The 21,452-nt window shown below is 37.6% G+C and overlaps 1 protein-coding gene across 2 annotated transcripts; it reads right to left on the reverse strand.

Annotated features, from left to right (window-relative positions):
* Positions 1-277: 277 nt before the first annotated feature.
* On the reverse strand, positions 278-19,765 carry LOC116267451 (uncharacterized). 2 transcript variants are annotated; one of them, XM_031649179.2, is made up of 4 exons: positions 19,513-19,765; positions 18,988-19,045; positions 1,486-1,598; positions 440-464 (listed from the first exon to the last, which is right to left on the reverse strand). In XM_031649179.2, exons 1-4 carry the CDS (start codon positions 19,586-19,588, stop codon positions 457-459), a joined length of 255 nt encoding a protein of 84 aa, XP_031505039.1. In that variant the 5' UTR covers positions 19,589-19,765; the 3' UTR covers positions 440-456. The 2 variants fall into 2 exon arrangements, with proteins under 2 accessions (XP_031505038.1, XP_031505039.1); XM_031649178.2 differs by lacking the exon at positions 18,988-19,045 and having other exon boundaries at positions 278-464; positions 19,513-19,671.
* Positions 19,766-21,452: the final 1,687 nt, after the last annotated feature.

Here is a 21,452-nt window from a genome sequence, read left to right on the forward strand (position 1 = left end):
TTTTATAAAAAACGGACGTCTCCATGACCAAAATTTTAGTGTTACATGAGCCGTTCAGTTTTATTTATTATAAAAATACAATTAAATTCAAAAATTGATTAATTTAAAATATATGTTCCCATCAACTTATTCTTGAGATCATATATGTAAACTTAGACTGCAAAAAAGAACGTTTTAATTGTACCTTTCATTTTGTGTGCCTATTGTGATATATATATATATATATATATATATATATATATATATATATATATATATATATATATATATATATGGCACAATAGGCACACAAAATGAAAGGTACAATTTATTTTCAATATACATGTACACATAATACATATAAGGATGTATGCCGATATATCAGATTCCCAGTTGCAAATGCACTAGTAGGTCTTTTTCAGACGTTTGGGCTGCCTCATCAGTTCTCTCCTCATCTCTTCCAGTGTCTTGTTCCCACTATTTGGCTGCAAATTACAAGTGAAAATTCAGTCAACCAACCATTCCTCGAAAAAAAGTTCAAAGCATAAAGAAGGCATTATACTAGAACCATTTTTATTTCTTACATCCCATCAATCAAGTCACCAGATTTACATATTCGACAACATTATCTACAATTGAGACTAGAAAATCTAGTGGAAATTCACCACCAGTCAAAAACAATCTGCAAGGACACTTTTCCTCAAGTTTGCAAAAGTAGAAGTTCAATTTATTGAGAGAGAAGACTCCTGGATAATGGAGATGCATACAGTCTTCATACTTCTGATGGACAAATGGAAGATTCAATCGTTAGAACAAAATTACTCGTGTACTCTTTTGGAACCCTGGCTATACATACAACAAAGAACAGCACATGTTTCATTTACACACTCAATACCAGATTTAAAGAGTGCATAGGGTGTACTCAATGATTGCACCTTTGAAGAATTGCACAACCACACTTAAAGGGTATCCAAGACATCCGTAATCATGTCAAATTATCAACATGTAAGGCACTAATCTTTCCCTCAACTATCACTAATTCACTGGCACTAACTTTTGAGCATAAGTCAGTTGTGACCGGACCATTAAAACTTCCTCATTGAATACAAGACATACAGAGGGACCAAGTCTCCTTACGAGAACTGAGAAGTACCTCCCAGAACCATAGGATTCACAATGTCTCTGTAAGAATTTGGAGAACTATAAGAACAGTTTTTGCACGCAGCTCAGTACAAGAGCCTGGGGGAAGGCATTTTAGAAAAGGAGAATCTACATGCTGGAAGGATTCATACAACCATTACATTCTTGGATGCTGCTGAAAAAGAAAGAAGGGATTCTACAAACCATAGCCATGGATAACTTGAACAATCTTTCTAGCCAACTATCACTTTGAACACATTTGACCTATCTTATACAAATTTTGTTTGTAAAAGGAAAATTATGTTTATGCACTTCAACATGCCCTAGCATGCCAAAACAGAATGGGAAGAAGTATGAAAAGCCAACCTCCTCCCATTTTCTTTGTAGTTCCAGAAACTGTTGGCATGATGTGAGACACTTGGCCTGGTATGCAGCAGCCAGATCCTTTATCAAGGCCTTCCTCCTCATAACACTTATCACTTCAGAATGAAAATTCTATCAGTATGCAAGGGCAGTTTAAAAGCAGAAGACAAAAAGATAACTTTGGAGATGAAAAATTTATGTACTTGCAACATGATGAGATTAATAAGGCAAATGCTGTCCAATTTGGTTGCACCTCAAAAGAGACCAATGGTTAGAAACATTGCATCTGTCAATTGGAAAAGCTTATTTAATCTTTTTTGTGCGTGGATTTCAATTGGGAAAAATGTTTATGAATTGCCTCTCTTTATTCATTGATGTCAATTAACCAAAGCAAAAGTCATGAACCATTTTCAGTGAGTACAATGAGTAAAACCTTAAATAGCAAAATGTGGCTGCCAAATTAGAAAATATTTTTACAGAAAATGCATGAGCAACTGGATAGGACCATATATGGAAGTCCACTGCAGATGAAGGTAAACAAAATAGGCTCACACTGAAATGACATATCCTTAACCATTTTATGCAAGTGCATGTCATAGATGCTCCACGAATATGACAAAGTCTTCAAAGAAATGAATTAATGAATCATCACCAAAGGCAACTAAAAAAGAGCAAATTGGATCATACTGGCCTATGTCACATAAGTGCCAAGGCATCAAGGATCAATCCACCTCACATGGATGCAGCAATTAGGCTGCTACACCAGCATCGATATGACAGATGCAGGTGCCGCTGCGGCTTCAATGTAGAGAGGAGGAGAAGAAAAAATGAGGAATAGGAGGGCAAAAGAGGAGGACAAGGTAGAAGCATAGAAGGAGAAGAAACATGCCAACACACCTGGCTTGGTGATGGGAGGAGGAGATTAACAAGAACATTGAGGAAAGGAGAAATATATACTCAGGGTTTTACCATTTCTTTCTTTTAACCTTTAAATTTTCTCTTTTATCCACCTCCAAAGATGGCTAATACTAACAAGAACCATTGTTCACAAACATGCACACTTCTATATGTTTACCCTTGTCACACTTATACCCAAGTTTTTAAACGTCACACGTGCACCTGGTGTTTAGATTGTACGATTTGAATCGGGTCAACCAGACCCGACCCATCTTCTCCACACGCCCAATCATAATGGGTGGTGGCATACTTGTATTTTTTAACATTGTTTTGTGTATTTTGTTGTACACCAAAGCAGTATATAATGACATCAAGAGGCAGACGTTAGGGTTGCTGCTCTCTTTCTTCTCTCTCTCTCTCTTGTATGTGCAGTCGTTCCTCTTCTTCTCCTTTTGCATCTAACTTCATCCGGTGGTTTAGCATTAGATATCAAAATCTTACATGGTATCAAAGCTAGGTTTTGCCATTGAGAATGTTCGGTAAGAATCTCTAATCTCTACCCTAATCTTTGTTTCCTGCCCTAATCCCCAAATTTCTACTCTAACCCTAATTTTCCCTAATCCCAAATTTCTGCCTAATCCCCAAATTTCTGCCCTGATCTCTGCCGTGTGCCCTAATCCCCAAATTTCTATCCTAATCCCTAAATTTCATCCCCAACTTTCTGCCCTAATCTTTGTCGTGTGCCCTAATCTCCAACTTTCTGATTGATGCAAGTATGGATCACAACTAGAATTTCAGCATCTTGTCGTCCAATTTCCTCTTTTAACTCATCTCACAAAAGCTAAACCATACTAACTATTTGACATGGAAACGTCAAATAGTCCCGTTCACTGGAGCTCATGCTTTGCATGGTAGTCATCCAAGAGTTTGGAACTCACAGTCAGGGATGGGGAAAGGTATTCTTCCTACACCTAACACAAATTCACAAGCAAATGTACGACGAAGAATACCTAGTTGTTTCTATTGCAATAAGAAAGGACATGTGAAGTCAGAATGTTGGCATAATCCTCAAAACAAGGGAAAACAGGTCAGGCGTGACAATAAGACAGTAGGGTCAACTGTATCAAATACGATTGCAGCGTCGAACATTTCTTCTGATGTACAACAGATTTTAGTGACAGCTTTGTCTAAAGTCAATCTCAGGCAAAATGAGGAAGAACAATGGTATGTGGATTCTAGTGCTGCAGCTCATGTGACTGGTGATGCAGGTAAGCTTTCCAGTGCTCTCCCTTATTTAGCTAAAGACTTAGTTGTTACAGGAGATGGTTCCCATCACAAAATATCGCACATTGGAAATGCACACATATCCATGGCTCATTCCTCCATACCTTTAAAGAATGTTCTTGTTGTTCCAAATGTCAAGAAAAATATCATTTTTGTGTCAAAGCTTATCGATGACACTCATTCGTCTATTGAGTTTACTCTTTCTTCTGTTTATGTCAAGGATGCTCGAACCAAGAAGACATTCGTTGAAGGTGTTCGCAAAGGAGACATGTACATCATTGAAGAAGCCCCAAAGGTGTCCAAGTCTTGTGTTTTAGATTTATCTTTTCCCAATCATAGTGAAGTCAATATAACAGAGTATGATAAGCCATCCATTTGGCATGGTCTTCTAGCCCATTGCAATCGGTCTTTCATTCAAAGTCTTGTTGCAGACAGACTATTACAAAAGTCCAATCTAAGTCCAGTTAACGAGTCTGACATGTGCTCAAGTTGTCATATTTGTAAGAGCCATGCTCTAACAAATTCCGTCAATAAATTATCAATAAATAAGAGAGCTCTGAAGTTATTTGATACCATATATTCTGATGTTTGGGGGCCTGCTCCTATTTCTTCTTCTTCTGGGAGTAGATATTATGTTGTCTTTATTGATTCTTATTCTCATTACACTTGGATTCACTTCATGAAAAACAAATCAAAGATTTTTCGTTTGTTCACCCAATTTCATGCCTTCGTCCAAAACAAATACTCCAGTAATATCGTGCATTTCCAATGTGATGGAGGTGGTGAATTCACTTCAAATAAATTCACTGAGTATTTATTGAATCATGGGATCACTAGAGAGATTTCTTGTCTACACACACCACAACAGAATGGCATTGCTGAGAAAAAGCATAGACATATAGTTGAAAGTGCACTAAGTATGATGCATAACACATATGTGTCCATGAATTTATGGACTGAAGCTTTTCATACTGTTGTTCATGTCATTAATCGACTGTCATTATCTCTACTTGAGGGAAAATCTCCTTTCTTTGTTCTACATCAAGAACAGCCAAATTATGATGAACTACGTGTTTTTGGATGCATTTGTTATGTTCATGTTGATGTTTTTTTGAGAAATAAATTCCAAGATCAAGCTGTCATGTGTAGATTTGTGGGTTATGTAGAAAATTATAAAGCCTATTGCTGCTACAATCCAAAGACTGGACGTGTGCATATTTCACGACATGTTTTTGATGAGCTCAGGTTGAAGGATTTAAAGGAGACACATGCAACACCCAATGCAAGAAATGATGTATATGATACATGGCTGAATGCTGAAATATTAGGCCAAGGAGCTGACACACACCACACACAAGGTGAGAGGACTATTGATGAGTTTGAGACAGCTACAGACACTCAGATGGAAGACACATCTTCATCTACTCAGTCCAACAACATGACTTCACCTAATCGTTTTTCAGGAGTAGTGTATACTAGACGATTAGTTCCAAAAATTGCCACTACTTGTCCACGTAGATCAGAACGTGTGCGACACCCCATTGATAGATGGATAAGTTATGATAATTTCCTTTTGGATTTTCAGCTTTTCATGATAGAATTGAGCAAAAAGGTGGAGCCAAAATGCTACGAGCACGCGTGCAAAAGCAAATATTGGGTCGAGGCCATGAATGAAGAAATGGCTGCCTTAAGTGAATGCCAAACTTGGTAGATTGTTCCTCTCCAGATGGTAAGAATGTAGTGGGCTCAAAATGGGTTTACAAACTCAAGTATAAACCCGATGGAAGCATTGATAGATATAAGGCTAGACTTGTGGCTAGAGGCTTCACTCAACAGTACGGGAAAGATTATGATGAGACTTTCAGTCCAATCATCAAGATGGGAACAATCTAGGTTATCATATCTCTTGCATTCTCATATGGATGGACTTTGTATCAGTTGGATGTTAAAGATGTTTTCCTTCATGGCTTTCTTAAAGAAGAGGTATACATGGAACAACCCCCAGATTATGCTACAAATGATCCCGCCAAATGGGTGTGCAAGTTACAAAAATCGTTGTATGGGCTTAAGCAAGCATCTCGTTCATGTTTCGATTGATTTTCCCTTCATATATAGCAGACTCGTTTTCGCATAAGTTCACTTGTTCACTCTTTATTCATATATCATTCAGGTGAAGTTACCACTTGGCTGTTCATATATGTGGACATAGTTCTTACTAGAAATTCTTCATCTCATATATCTCATGTAAAGGAGGTATTGAAACAAGAATTCAAGATGAAAGACCTTGGCGAATTACGGTATTTATTGGGTGTAGAGCTTCATAGAAACGGCAATACATTAACTCTTACGCAGCATCAATATACTCCTAATATTTTGGAGTTTGGACAGAGCAGGTATGACAAATTGCAAGCCCATAAATACACTTAGTGTTCTCAACACAAAATTGAATGCCTCTAATGAGAGTAATGCATTCTCAAATCCTAGTTTCTATCGGAGTATAGTTGGCATGTTGCAATATCTCACTTTTACATGCCCAGACATAGTATATGCAGTGAATCAAGTATCTCAGTTTATGCACGCACCCACAGAAGGGCATATGGATGCTACCAAACATATTTTGCATTACCTTAAAGCTACTTTTGGGGATGGACTTGTCTACACAAGACGGTCATCTGTTTTACATGGACACAACATTTCCACCTATACTGATGCAGATTGAGTAGGTGATCCAGACGATAGACGATCAGTTTCCCGTTATTGTCTATTTCTTGATTTCAATGTTATTTGTTGGAGTAGCAAGCAACATCATGCAGTTGCCAGATCTAGCACTGAGGCAGAATACAAGGCAATGGCAGCAGGCACAGCTGAAGCTTCATGGTTACGTCATCTGCTTGGGGAACTCTCCCTTCTCATTGCTCAATCATCTCTATATTGTCACAATCAAAGTGCAATCAAGATTGCTTTCAATCCTGTTCTACATAATCGGACTAAGCATATAGAGATTGATCAACATTTCATTCATCAAAAGGTTGAGGAAGACGAAATTGTTCCCATTTATATAGCCACAGTCTCAACAAGTAGTTGACCTTTTTACTAAAGGGCTCACAGGACATCATTTCTGGGAATTAAAGAACAAGTTGTGCATGATCAAACCCCATGCACAACTTGAGGAGGGCTGTTAAGATTGTACGATTTGGATCGAGTCAACAAGACCCGACCCATCTTCTCCACACGCCCAATCATAATGGGCGGTGGCATACTTGTATTTTTTAACATTGTTTTGTGTATTTTGTTGTACACCAAATCAGTATATAATGATATCAAGAGGTAGACGTTAAGGTTGCTGCTCTCTTTCTTCTCTCTCTCTCTCGTGTACGTGCAGTCGTTCCTCTTTTTCTCCTTTTGCATTTAACTTCTTCCAGTGGTTTGGCATTAGATATCAAAATCTTACAGCTGGCACCCTACAGATATAGGGAGAAACAAATAAATTGACAAGTAGAAAGTTATACACATATACAAAAGAAGATGTGAGATGCATATAACAGCAAATTCAAGCACCCATTCATGACTGCCTACTGGAGTGCAGTGGCTTATATCACATTGTGATATAAACAACGTAAATCAATTGCAAGCACATCAACAAAGATTGATTCTACCAATGTTATAAAAGGCGTAGCGTATCGCGTATCGGTCGGGCCGACCTATACGCCGTATCGTAACGTAGCGTAACGTATCGTAAAATTAATTTTTTAATTTTAAAAAATATTTAAAAGTCAGAAAAAAATAGACAAAAATCTGAAAAATGAACAAAAAATCAGAAATCAAGAAAAATAAAAAATGTATTCAAATATAAAAAAGATCATCATACATAAGGAACATTCATGTGTATACTATCAACAACACATTCAAAAATAAGAAATCAAATATTCAAATTAACATAATAAGCATCCATCACAATTTTAAACTTGAAAATTTTATAAAATTTTAGGACTTAGAGTCTTAAGACTTGGAGTTTTAGGACTTAGATTACATCACAATTTTATAAGTTCAAACATACAGTCATCATTTTTCATGATTCAACGATGATATCTCCCAAATTGATGAATCCTCGGTTAATTTTTATGAAAATAGGCAAAATCTCTCCCTCCTATGTCTATTGGAGTCTTTAAATACAAGAAGAGAGAGAGGGAGGAGTGTTTAAACTTTTAAAAAATAAGGAATTTTATGTTTTCTCCCGTATCGTACGATACGGGGGTGTATCGCCCGTATCGTACGATACGGGCAATACGCGTGCAATACGCACGCGTATCGCAAATTTATGGCGTACCGTATCGTTCATCTTGATACACACGATACGTATTGTACGATACGCATCCGTATCGTACAATACGAATAACATTGGATTCTACTATATGGTTTTTGCTATTTATGTGCTTCCAAAAATTGCTTAAGAGTAGGTCTCCATCACTAACAATCGTCCTCAGCATACCATGTAATTTTCCCGCGCGTCCATGAAAAGACCTTGCCACCTCTTTGCTGTATATGGGTAAGAAAAGGCGATGAGATGGGCATACTTGGAGAGTTTATCGACCACCACAAGTATGACAGACTTTCCTGGCCTTAGAAAGCCCCTTCACAAAGTCTATGGAAATATCTCCCCATATACATGATGGAATTGATAGCGGCTGCAAGATATATTTTTGCCTGGCATACTTCACAAGCTTGAACATGTTCACAGATATGGCTTTTCATCCCTAGCCGAAACTCAGCAAGTCCCTTCAACTACTTGGTGGCCTGCTTCTAGAGCATCATAAAGCAGTGCCAATAGCTCCTTTATAATACTGGAATTAGGAAGAACAAAAAAAATCCCCCTTGAAAACAAAGAAAAGGATCACGCCATGAATAACCATAGGCCCTACCAGAACTCTGTTCTATTTGTCGTTTAAGCTCATGAACCTGACTTGAGTCTTGATGTATCTCTTCAACTTACTCCATCATTCGGCTACTGGACTGGTCAGGGCATGAAACTGAGCAGTGGACGAACCATCAATGGTTTCAAAGCTTGAGGAGAATCGATCAGCAACCAAATTATGGATTCCTTCTGATAACATATATGAAAATCCAACCCAACCAGCTTCATTATACATTTTTCATTTTTGCTGCACCGTAGTGTGGATGTTCTGCTGCATACAATATTTTAGGCTATGGTTGCCCATGTAAACATAAAAGTTTTTCACCTATCAGGTAGTGGTGCCACTTTTGGATGGCCCTCACTCTAGTGATTAATTCCCCTTCATAAGCTGATTTTCCTCTAAAATTCTTCCCCACAGCCCTGCTGAAATATGAAATTGGATAGCACCTTTGGCTTAATACTGCCCCAACTCCTACTTCCAAGACACCCATCTCCACTGAAAATGGGAGAGAGAAATCACACGACTAATACAGGAGTTGTGGTTATAGCTTCCTTTAGTTGATGGAAGGCAAACCTCCCTTCTACCTTTACAAACCTTCCCTTCTTCAGCATAGCAGTCAGGGGCACCACAATTGTCCCGAAATTTCTCACAAACTGACGAAATTAGCAGCTTCTGTTCTTCAATCGCTCACACTTTCTCCTCCACCATTTGAACTCCTTGGTCAGAAATGGTATGACCAAGGTAAGTCACCTGGTCGCTTCCAAATAAACACTTAGAAGCTTCGGAAGCTTTGGCATACAGTTGATTAGTGAGCAACATTTTAAATACCAACCTCAAGTGCTCCACATGCAGTGTGCAATCTCAGTTGTATAGTAATATATCATCGAAGAAGGTGAGAACTAATGTTCTCAAATAGGGGCGCAAAATTTCATTCATGATTGCTTGAAAGGTGACGGGTGTTGGTTAGGCTGAAAGGCATAACCCTAAACTCATAGTGTCCCACGTGAGTTTGGAAGGCAGTCTTGTCACTTGTGGACATCAGCCAGCACCATTCGGATTTGATAATCCTGCCCATAGATCCACCTTCGAAAAAAACTCTAGCTCCATAGAGCTCGTCCAATAATTCCTCAATCATTGGAATCAGGTAGCGGTTCTTTACTATGCAAGCATATAGGGTCCTATAAACTCCATAAAACCACCAGAAGCCATCTTTTGCTCCTAAGAGTGCAGGGGACGGATACAGGCTGCTGGATTATCCCTTCCTTGAGCATCTCCTTGATTAATTTCTCAATCTCACTTTTATGAGCATGGTTGTACTTGTAGGGTCGCAGATTTACAGGTCCAGATCCTAGTTCTAACTCAATTTGATGATAAAAAACTCGAGCAAGTGGCAAACCAGCAGGTTTGTCAAAGACTTTAACACTGTTCAATCAGGACTGGTTATAAACAGCCAGAATGTCACTGAATGTAATATGCTTCTGCAATCTGGTGTGCAACAAGTGACATGAGCAGAGAGTATGTAATGGCCAAAGGATATAATTCCAGTTCTCTGTGTCACTAGGCTTATTAATATGTTGTGCTCACCATCTCTCCCTTGGAAGACCATCTTCATCTCATTAAAATCCCACTCTATCTTCCGAAGCTGTCTTGCCACAGTATACCTAATACCAAATCAATACCATCCATGCCAGAGGATATAATTCCAGTTCAAATTTCTGCCCTTGAATCTCAATTGTCTCCTTGGCAATAGAAAATTACCAATCCCAACTACAACCTGGAACTCAGGTTGTTCCTTAATGATATATCCGCAAGGCTGTTTTCCCACAAACAAAGTTGTGAGTGGACCTGGTGTCCACTATTACAATAATCTTATGCCCCATTAAGTTTCTGTTGTACTCGCATAACTTCGGGTACATTGTCCCCGGCTAAGGCATGAAGCGACATCTCTAAAATAGCTTCATCTTTGCACCCTTCCTCATTTTCCCCTACTTCATGTTCGTCTTCTTCATTGGTGTTGTCGACTAGATAAATGTGCAGTTTTTTGCAAACATGTCCGGGAACCATTTCTCCTCACATTAAAAGCATAAGCACTTTCGGCGTCTTTCCTTGATCTGTTCTGGATTTAGCCTCTTGACAAGAAAAGATTGACCTCCATTTGCCCTTTTAGCATGGTGGCATGCTATACCCCCCAGACGTCATGCTACTCTTCCACACTAATGGTTTGGGGAACTTCGAGTAGTGCCCAGAAATTTCCATCCTGCAGCATTTTTCTTCTGTGACCTTAGCAACTTCAAACACTTCCAGTAGGATCTAAGGTCGTGTGGCCTGGACCTCTATTTTCAGTTCTTCCCTCAGCCCACCAATGAACGTCCCCACCACTGCCTCCACAGGCCATCCTCTAACCATATCACTATATTCCTCAAATAACATCTAGTATTCCACCACATATCCTTACTTGATTTTGGAAAGCTCTATGTTGAAGTCCAAATACACTAAAAGCCCAACCTAACAGTAAGGGATTCAACGAACTGGGTCCAACTGGGTTTTCCCTCTTGGGCAACCAACGGGCACTACCAGCATATGGCTGGACCTTCCAGGTGAACAGCAGTGTGTCCCACACCATTTTCAACTGCAATCTTTTGGCAGTCAAAAATATTGTTCTGCTCTATAAGCCCAGCTAAGAGGGTCTTCCCTAGAAAATTTTGGGAACTCCATTTTAGGGGTTGGTCACTATTATACAGTAACTATTTTGACAAAGGATTGGTAGTTGGATTCACACCTGGGTTAAGTGGTGAAACAAGAGAGTTGTGTTGCGAGCTGCTGACCTGAACCAATTGAGGACCTCATGTGACATGTTTGACATCTCATTGTTTGCATTCGTGTATCCACCTCTGTCAGTCTCTTGCCCCAGGTCACCAAAGTTTTTACTCAACTCCATAATGCCCCACTAGCATATGTCGGTCGATTGCAGCCTGTTTTCTCATGTTCTCTAATGTTTCTAGTTCCTCTTTACTCGTCATGGGGCTCTAATACGAATAATAGCAACACTATCTGATCACCTACAGATTAGGAGAAATAACCCGCACATGAAAACCCCACCCCCCCTTCAACCCAAAGAACAGTTAGGCCCAAAATTCCTCTCACTGAGAGGTAATCCTTCACCAACTTTGCGTAAGCCTAAAACACATTTGGGCAGAGGTATTTAAGCTATGGAATTAGATCTAACAAGGGGATCCGATCCACTATTGTATTTTGACTATTTATAAAAGATCCCCCCACCACAGCCCATCCCCCGGATTAACCTGTATCTTGCCTAAGACTAACAAGGTGTCTTAAGCTCATTATTTTCATGTCTTCTCACTATTCTAATATTATGTTCTCTTTTTGTTGTATTCTGCCCAATATCTGTTTGTTGTTTTGCTGCTCAATTTGCAATCAATTTCAGCAAACAAAAACTGAGGTTTTCTTGCTTTGATATTTTTGTCTCTCTTCAGAGAAAAATAAAAAAATAAAATAAAAAACACAGAAAAAGTAAATAAAAAAAATATCCACATCAACGGAGAGACAAAAAGGTTTTAGAAAGAAGAGTTCTGTTTCGGGCATCTATTTTTCTATTTTTTCACATGCAAGGCTTGCAAGCAACCTTTTGTTTTTAAATACTTCATTACCTCTCTCCCATCCTTTCGCTTTTGTTTCTCTTCATGTCCCATGGATTCCTCTTCCCAATCTATTATTTCATCCAATTTTCTGGGACAACTTATTTTGGAAAACTTTCCAACTCAAATTTCCTAACCTAGAAAAGGCAAATTCTTCCATTCATTAAGGGCATGTTTGGGTGATAGGCTAAAGTTTCAGAGGCTAAAAGAGTGTTCCATGCATAGCCACAAATATCATTCTCGGGTTTTTATTGGTGAGGTTCTTCTCACAAAGTTGTCTTTTCAAGAAATTCTCTGAGTTTAAGAAACAAAAAAAAAAATCAAAATGTTAGGTAAAAATACAGTTTATGGGAAACTAATAAGAAGCCATAAAAAACAAGAGGAGATAACACAATGAAACAAAACTTGAAAAAAAATGAAAACAGAAAATGAAATAAATAACGAAAATATTGCGATAAAATCACATTGAAATCACAATAAAGTCACGATAAATTGATTTTTAACGTTTTTACAAATGTCATAATTTTTTTCTTTTTTTCTTTTTTCGTTAATATCACGAGATTTTCGAAAATATTGCAATATTTGTGGCTATGGCTCCATGTTTGGGTGATATCAGAAACAAGCCTTCTTAAGAACCCAATTTCTACAAAACCCCATTCTTTGGGTGGCCTGCCCAGGTTTCCACCCAAAACCTATCAATATTGAAGAAAACTAGCTCTTTGTTGGGGCGATGATTAGGCTTGCAATGCCTTCATTGGTCGAAACCAATCTGGCCATCTCCCAGCCAAACACCGACCAAAAATGGCAATAAAAAGAAAGAATACCTTATTTCTTCTTGTTTCTTCTTGGACCATTTTTCAGCCCCTTACCATGCAAAGCACAGTAATGAGCTAAAGGAGGTCTCAAATGGTCTGCGACCTTGACCGGCCAATTTTTTGACTGGTGGATGGCTAGAGAAATGCCTCAAAACACCATTTTTTTCCTCTTTTTCTTAAAAGACTTCTTGGCGATTGGGCCAGGCCAGTTTCATGGCCACTAACAGGCTCAGTTGGTGCCTAGATGGTTCATGGACTAATTGATTTACTTCGGACAAGTACAAGAGAAAGGGAATAATTTGTTAAGATCCACAATGAAAATAATCAACAGGACAACAAAGCAAAATTTTGTGTGTTATTATGGAATAAGACTAGTGACATGAATATGGGATAGTACCACTCATTTGTGCCGTCAGCACTTTATTGAACAAAAACAGAAAGTTAAAGCAAGATCAACACAAACAGTCAGTTTTTTTTACATTGAATGTAATACATCTAAATAGAGAACTTTGTTCATGAAATTTTCAAGGTTCAAGTTATCTAAAGATATTCTTTTTGTTCTTTTCTGATGGGTAAAACCTTCGCTAAATCTAAGGAAGAGTTTTACTTTCAAGAAGGATTTCATTTTCACATGTAAATACCACATGAACGCAAATACTAGTGTCACTTTGCTAACTACATAAATATAGTAATGCATTAACAATGTCAAGAAAAATACGAGAATTTAGCTTACCAACAATGAAGCACAAAGTTCATGAATAAATTTGTTGGTCACAATTAACTAGAACAAACATTGATTTTCTATAAATTAAAAGTTAAACTGAGAAAAGACATAACTGCTATTTAATGTTTATGCAAACACCTTTAAAAACTCATTTTTGTCATCTAAATGAAATCATATTTATCTTGTCATCCAAACACACAAACCAGACTTTCAGAAAACCTGGTTTTCACAAGACATTGTGTTTTTAAAGTGTCATCTAAACACTACCTAAGAGTCAAGGTCTCTCTAGACACCAAGATCTCTCTAGACACCTAGATGGATCAATTCCAATCCCTCCAGAATATGAGACAAAAGGATTAAGGATGCAGATGAGGCCATCTCTATAGAATGAGTGTGAATATCCTAAATATGAAACTTGGATGAAAGCCTGAAACATGATCAAGCATCGGTTATCACCTCAACTTTTTTTCAGAAAGTCTTCTTTAGGATTCCATATGAGTGCTTAACAAAGGAAATGTGGGTTAAGCAGGTGAAGACTTTTTCACAAATTTCAGAGACCAGAATTTCATTGCTTTAGAGTGAACTCCAGCTTCTCACTAAGGGGGCGTTGATTGCTCCGGATCTAAAATCCACAGATCTGATGTGGATATGACGTGACAAGTTTTTGCTGATGTGGCAAAAGGTTCATGGTAAAATCCATGGTTCATCAAACTAACCTAAGATCCACAGTTAAAATCCTTATTTTATTCTTTGCATTGAGAAAAGGTTGGATTTAAGATTGGAGGGGAGAGACCTGATCTTAAATTCACGGTCAAACCCTGAGGAACTCAAGTCCGAGGCTATCAAATGCTCCTTATGAGTTTCATGACAATAATGGAATATTTTGAATCAAGACAGCAATATTTCTGATCACCTGGCAGTTGTTGAATATGAAATGGCAAACATGGACAAAGTTAGGAAGATATTGAATGCATTAGGATCAGAATATCATGTACTTTCAACCATTGTCACATATATCATGTACAGGTATGATAGAGCGAGGAATTTCTCGGGTATAATACGGCAAAGATGTATATCTCAGGAATATCTCGAGAAAATCTCAGCAAATTTTTAAAAAATTTAAAACATTTAATAAATCCTGAAAATTATAAAAAATATATAAAATACATAAAAAATACGAAAAAATGGAAAAAAACGAGTATAATATGCTCATAATACGTGTTTTTTCGCTTTTTCTAGTTTCTGGCTTTTTTTAAAAAAAGATGCAATTTTTTCACCTTTTATACGGCTGACTGTTTTTTCGCATATTATACGCATTTTTTTTTAAGAAGATGTGTTTTCTGTGACAATGCTTTCAACTTCCTTATTGTGTTTGTCAAAGCTACATCCCTTAGGACCTATGTCACATAGGTACAGGTACGGGTGCCGGTGCTGGTACGGGTACGAACCATTTTTAAAAAACTTAGGTACGGGGATACGGCCGTACACACACATGCACATATACATATATATGTCAAAAGATTTCAAACAAAATAACATATTTGCACATATATATATCAAAAATTACAAACAAAATAACATATTCATAAATCATAATCCTATATTCACATATACTTTATTTTCACAATTCATGAAATCCTTCTATATAGTTTTTTGAACAGAAAGCCCAAGGATCCAAACAACAAGCCTTTCAGTTTATTTATCTGACATAAATTCAGGTTGCAAATACATAAAAGAAAATCAAAATATTCAATTCTTTTATGTTACCCACTTAGTGGAAAATGCTGAGATGTTCTGTAAGACCATGTTTATCGCCCAGAACATATGCACTAGCCCATCCAATTTTTTTATGTTACCCACTTAGTGGGAAATTCTAGAACGTATGGTAATTCATTGAGACCAGAAATGCATATTAAACCATGAGATTTGAATATAATTACCCAATACACCAAAAAAACTGATTGAACCTTTCAAAAGCAGCAGAAATCTGCATCAAAACAAATGACAGGAGGAAAAACAAAACTAGCTGATGCCTCCAACCCGGCAGGCGTCAACGAGTTATGACTATCCAATGCACTCCAGGTCGACTGCGAATACAGCGACAAAGTGAGCGGCCTTGTTGAATAGTTGCTAATCCCGAGAATCTCGCTACTAGAATACTTCAACCCATCGGAATACAACGACCCCTTCTCCAAAACCGAGTACCTCAAATCGGAAGAAAGGAGATGGTCGGGCGAGAGGTAGCGGGACGCCGTCAAAAGGGAGTCCGGGTATGAATCCCCGATTGAGTTGTTCCCCGTTAGCCAGGAAGAGTAGAGAGAGGTCAGAGGAGAGCTTGGATCCTCCGTACCCGCCATAGAGATGACTCGACATTCCCGCGAAACTCTAAGAAACTTGAACAAAATCGAGAACGGAAAGAAAGTCCGACGGCGGATCGAGAATGCAGAGAACCCTATATTCGATGGACCAAAAGCAAGATCGCCAGGAGGGATGAAGAACGGGAGGAAAGAACGAGACTCCCACGACCAAAGCAGTCTGCCGTTCTGCCTTTGTTTCGCTGCTACCGTCGCCGGAGAGGACCCTGCGTTCGCCGCCCCTGCCTTCGCTATCGTCGCCGGAGAGGAGAAAACCTTAAAACTTAAAACGAAAAAGGGTTTCGAACTTAAGGTTTTTTAACGTTAAAATAGTTTTAAAAGATAAAATCAAATAATCATTAAAATTAAAAAATGGACATATTTGGACTCGATCAACTTTGACCGTGTCCAAAAATGGACGGATATGGCCTCCGGTGCGTTGACCGTACCCGGTACGGTCAACGCCTCAAATTGGCGTACCAGGTGCCGTACCCAAACCGGTACCGGTGTCGTACCGATACCGGACGGTTGGAGGAGTACCCGTGTTATAGAGCTTAGGACCTACAAGCAAAACTATTGCAATATGAGATAACATTGAAAGGTTTATTTAGTGAGACTCTAGAACATGTTTTAGCCACTATTGCTTCTATTAAGTTAGGGATGAGGAGTTGATGGTACTGGTGGAGGCCATGAAGGTCGAAGATGGATTCAAAGGGCACACTTGTTGTTGCCTACTCTGAATGTCACTCCTAGTTTAATCCCATATTCCTACATGCTCTTTATGCAACAAACGAGGCCACATCAAGGCTAAGTATTGTTATAATCCATACAACAAAGGGACAAACATACAAGAGGCAAAGTTCATCAAGTAGAAGAAACAAAGATAATTCATTGAAGCTTGGATGAAATGTGAAGGATCCTCTCTTTGGTTACTTTGTTAGGGCTCAATTAGGAATGTGATGATCGAGGAGCATGGTACATTGGTTTAGGAGTTGCCACTCATGTCACAGGTAATGCTGGTAATTTCTCTTAACATAGTTCTCTAACTTAATTCCATATTTTGGAAAATATAGCATAGTCAATGGAGATGGACCACACAATCCTATCACACACATTGGTAATGTTTTTGTCCCTTTATCTGATTTATCTTTACACCATTCAAATGTCTTTCATGCTCCAAGCATCAAGAAAAATATCGTTTTAGATTTAAAACTAATTGACCATTATAATTCTTCCATCAAATTTACTCTTATCTTCCATTTATGACAAGGATCTACAAATAAAGGAGACATTCACTAGAGGAAAAAGAAGCAAAAATATGTATTCTGCATAATGATCCTACTACTTCTGTTTAACCTGTCTTGAAGCCCACTCCTTAGTATATACCATCAAAGAGTCTTAGTGCTGATAGTGTGGATAAATGTAATAAGCCTACTTTCTGGAATCCACATCTTGGTCACTATAGTCGAGCTTCTGTTGAGAAGATTGTGCTTGATAGTCTTATTCCTGAATCTAGTTTGGATTCAGGATAAATGTGCTCAAGTTGTTGACTACGTAAGAGTCATGTTTTGCCTTTCCATTCAACAAATGGAGGAACTTCAAGGCCCTCTGGAATCATTTTCTCTGATGTGTGGTCACTAACCTGAAACCTTCAAATTTTAACAGTAAATATGTTGCAAACTCATTTCCATATGATCTTGATGGCAATTGATCTGAAATCAATCAGATCTTATTCTTCCTGGTTTTTCATATTGCCTTGATGTTGAAAACAATTCAACATGGTCCTAAATTCCAAACACTTCTGTTGTCTTTGAAGCAATTCTACATTCAATCAGCAGATTGGTCATCAAGTTGTTATTTTCTCAAACCTGATCACATGGATCAGATTGAACCTTAGTTTCTACGAGAAGGTTTCAACACCGTTGTCGCTCGCTTGCCTTCCAAACCAGCAATTCAGAATTTGTGTTCCTAATTGCTGATGACTGATCAAATTTTCTCTTTCCACTCTTGATCTTTCCTTTACTACAGGGCATTATTTTTTTTTCTCCCTTTAGTTCTCTAATTCCTCGTCATACGCTGGTCTTAAAGATAAAATATGACCATGATAATACACAACGATGGTCATACTTTATCCTTAAGCTTGCACCTACTTTTCTACTGCTGTCTTTTTTTATTTTGAAACCAACAAAGACCATCTAGGACTGCTTATGGTTTTAGATAGTCCACTTCACCTAGTACTTTTAATCAAGAGATAGAGATGAAAACAAAATTTGAAACGAGCCAGTATTGCAACTTAAAATAGTTGAGATAGACTAATGTAATTTAATAGTCACCAATAGAGAGAGAAAGAGAGAGAGAGAGCACGTCAATCAATAAAATGGTACAGGGGAACAAATGTTGTTTTGGGCAATATATTTATGCTAATGTAGACATTTCAAGTTATTTGTTGAAAAGTCCAAATTACTCTAACATGCCAATCATTGGAGATGACATCACAAGTCACATGTGATGAGACTATGAACATATTTTCCTGAATGCCATGTCTTTTTTATTATTGTTTTGGTATGTTAAACTTTAAATTTCAGCCTAGCTTTGCATTTTTATATTTGAGACATTTGAAACCTATCTATAGTAAACCTGTTATAGTTTAGCACATCCATGGACATGTTTCCAATCAGTTAACTATGGAAGGAAGAAGTGTCTGAAATTACTTAATTTGCATGCAGAAGCTGAGAAACGTGACTTTTCGCTTGATCTATGTAAGCTAAGCTGCCTACATTAATCCACCAAAATCATATGATTTGCTGGAAAACATGCAACAACTCGCAGGCATTAACCATCACAAACGATCTAGAGCCACACCTAACTATAAAACCTAAGAAGATGTTACAGTCCCAAAGAGTTTCGCCATTCCAGCTCACTGTAGAACAAAACAAAGCATCAATTTCATGGACCCAAAATTGACAAGCTTACAAGTGCGCGCCCTTGACAAAAGGAGACAAAAAAAAAAGAACAAGGTGGAATATAGGAGGAGGAATGAACGGAGAAACGATATAGAATCTCAAAAGACATTATCAAAGTCACAACCGGAACTGCCATCATAAAGGACGTGTAGAAACAAGAAAGATCACAACAGAGAAGTCCGACGTAAGCATGCGTGCTTATCAACAAGAAAATGCAAATCCCGAAGAAAATACATCACAACGCTAGGGAAAAACATGACATGGCTCGAGTTCTCGATGAACGTGAAACATATGAACAAAGAAATCGAAAAGAACTCAAGCCCTAGAAACCCCGACTCGAAATTAACTAAACGTGTATCGCGCATCCATGAGAGGAAACAAAAAAAAAAGGAGTAGAAGGAGGAAGAAGGAATGAACAACTTACAACGGCTTGGATCAAAGGTACTAGGAGGAAGATTTTCTCTCTTTGTCGCACAAGATTGATCGACTCCCTGCCCCATGTCCCTCGCCCTTCCTCTCTCTCCTCTCTCTTTCCCCCTTTCCAAACAAAGCGTTCACTTGCGGGACAATTTTGTGGATGAATTTTTTTAATTATTTATTTTTCCATTTAATATAACTAGTTTAATAAGTCAGATCTTATCAACATTTGAAGTAGAAATGGCAAGCAGTTAAAGATGCTACATAAATTTGTGACAAAAAACGAAGGTCAATGTGCACATAAAACAACTTCATAATGAAAACTGTATGCGTGAAAGTAACGCTAAAAAAATAAGTAAAGAACATGAGAATGTGCAAAAAGATTAAGTTAATCAAACAACAACTGCATTGACAAAACCATGTAGTAAATATATAAATAATTCATGTGTTTCTCTTTTCTTACGCTCCCCCTGGCTTGCTAACTCTGGCTAGAAGCTACGCACAAAATGAAAAACATATCAATCGGCCATATATTAGGAGGTCCATATCCAGTTCCAATGAGTTTCTATATTAAAGTCGTCCGCTTTTAAGCCTTAAGGCTGGCAATGGCATGTTTTGCTATTTCAGCTTAAATATTGTTGTATTTTGGTCAAAGGGCATCATTAAAGTATGATCAAGGTTACGGTATGCCTATACTTTGAAGAAGGCTACGTTCCACAGTAGTAGGCCGTTCATCTCATTTCAGCCAATGGTGTGTGTATTAACTAATGAAGGTGTTTGGATGGAGGGAAAGTGTGGAGGTAAATAAAAGGATGATAAAAAAAGGTTTGTTGGATAGGGAGGAAAGGAAGGGAAGAGGGAAACGGAAGGAGAATAAGCTTAGGTAATTGTCATGGAAAACAACCTCATGATCTCATAGAATGACATTTATGTCATTCATTTGATCAATTGTAATCCAATTTGTTTAACTTGTTGTGACAACTATATTGAATGATTTAAAGGACTGAAATAACAAATTTGCATGAATAAGAATGGCATTTAAGCTTTCAATAAGCTTGACATGTTGTTATATCTACGTTGAATAATTTAAGTGATTGAAATCACAAGTCTATAAGAATACAAATGAGATTTAAGTTATTCATTTGATCTCTTTTAGTTCATCATATGTGTTCAATGACTTGTTATATCTATATTAAATGATTTAAGAGATTGAAACCATGGGTTCGTGTGAATACTATTGAGATTTAAGCAGATCATTTTCTCCATTACAGTTAAGCCAATGAGTTCAACTTGTGGTCATATTCAATTTATTGATTTAAGTGATTGAAATCACAAGTTCGTATGAATATTAATGGGATTTATGTTGTTCATTTGATCCATTGCCGTTAATCCAATGCATTTAACTTGTTAATATGTATGATTTTATTTAATTCTTTGTATACTTGATCAATGTTTTGAGTGTAAAAATTTTGTCTTTATGGCTGATACTTATTTTTCTAAAACATCTGTTGCTTTAATCGTTATATTTCCTTTATCATCTATTTCACCTCTTAAGGAGTCATTTGTTGAACTGTCTAATTGGTTAAACCACAACCTTACATTTCCTACAAAAGTGTTTTCAATATATTTTGGTACAGTTTTTACATCTATCTTGGCTTCCGTAATTTTTTTCCCTATCTCTGCTTGCCATATTTGGATTACTTCTAAAACGTTTTTTACTTCATCGAGGTTTAATATTCCTTGGTCATAAGGAATTGTCGTAAAATGATCTTTGTTTCTTCTTGAGTTCCAAAGTTTTTCAGCTCTTTTTTCTGCATCTGGCGAGTATCTATAATATTCTGGTTGTCTCTTATGTTCTCTAGATGTTTCAGGTTCTGTCTTGACTTCCTCTTTTGGTGTAGTATTCATGTTGACCTTTGTGTCTTCTAATTCTGTGTATTTTATACT

Source organism: Nymphaea colorata, chromosome 14, assembly GCF_008831285.2.
Source record: "Nymphaea colorata isolate Beijing-Zhang1983 chromosome 14, ASM883128v2, whole genome shotgun sequence".
NCBI lineage: Eukaryota > Viridiplantae > Streptophyta > Magnoliopsida > Nymphaeales > Nymphaeaceae > Nymphaea > Nymphaea colorata.

Coding starts and splice junctions, on each gene's coding strand:
- LOC116267451 (XM_031649178.2), bottom strand. CDS start 19,588: ATGGGGCAGGGAGTCGATCAATCTTGTGCGACAAAGAGAGAAAATCTT. Junction 1,599..19,512: donor TACCTTTGATCCAAGCCGTT/GTAAGTTGTTCA, acceptor TTCATTCTGAAG/TGATAAGTGTTATGAGGAGG. Junction 465..1,485: donor TACAAAGAAAATGGGAGGAG/GTTGGCTTTTCA, acceptor TGTAATTTGCAG/CCAAATAGTGGGAACAAGAC.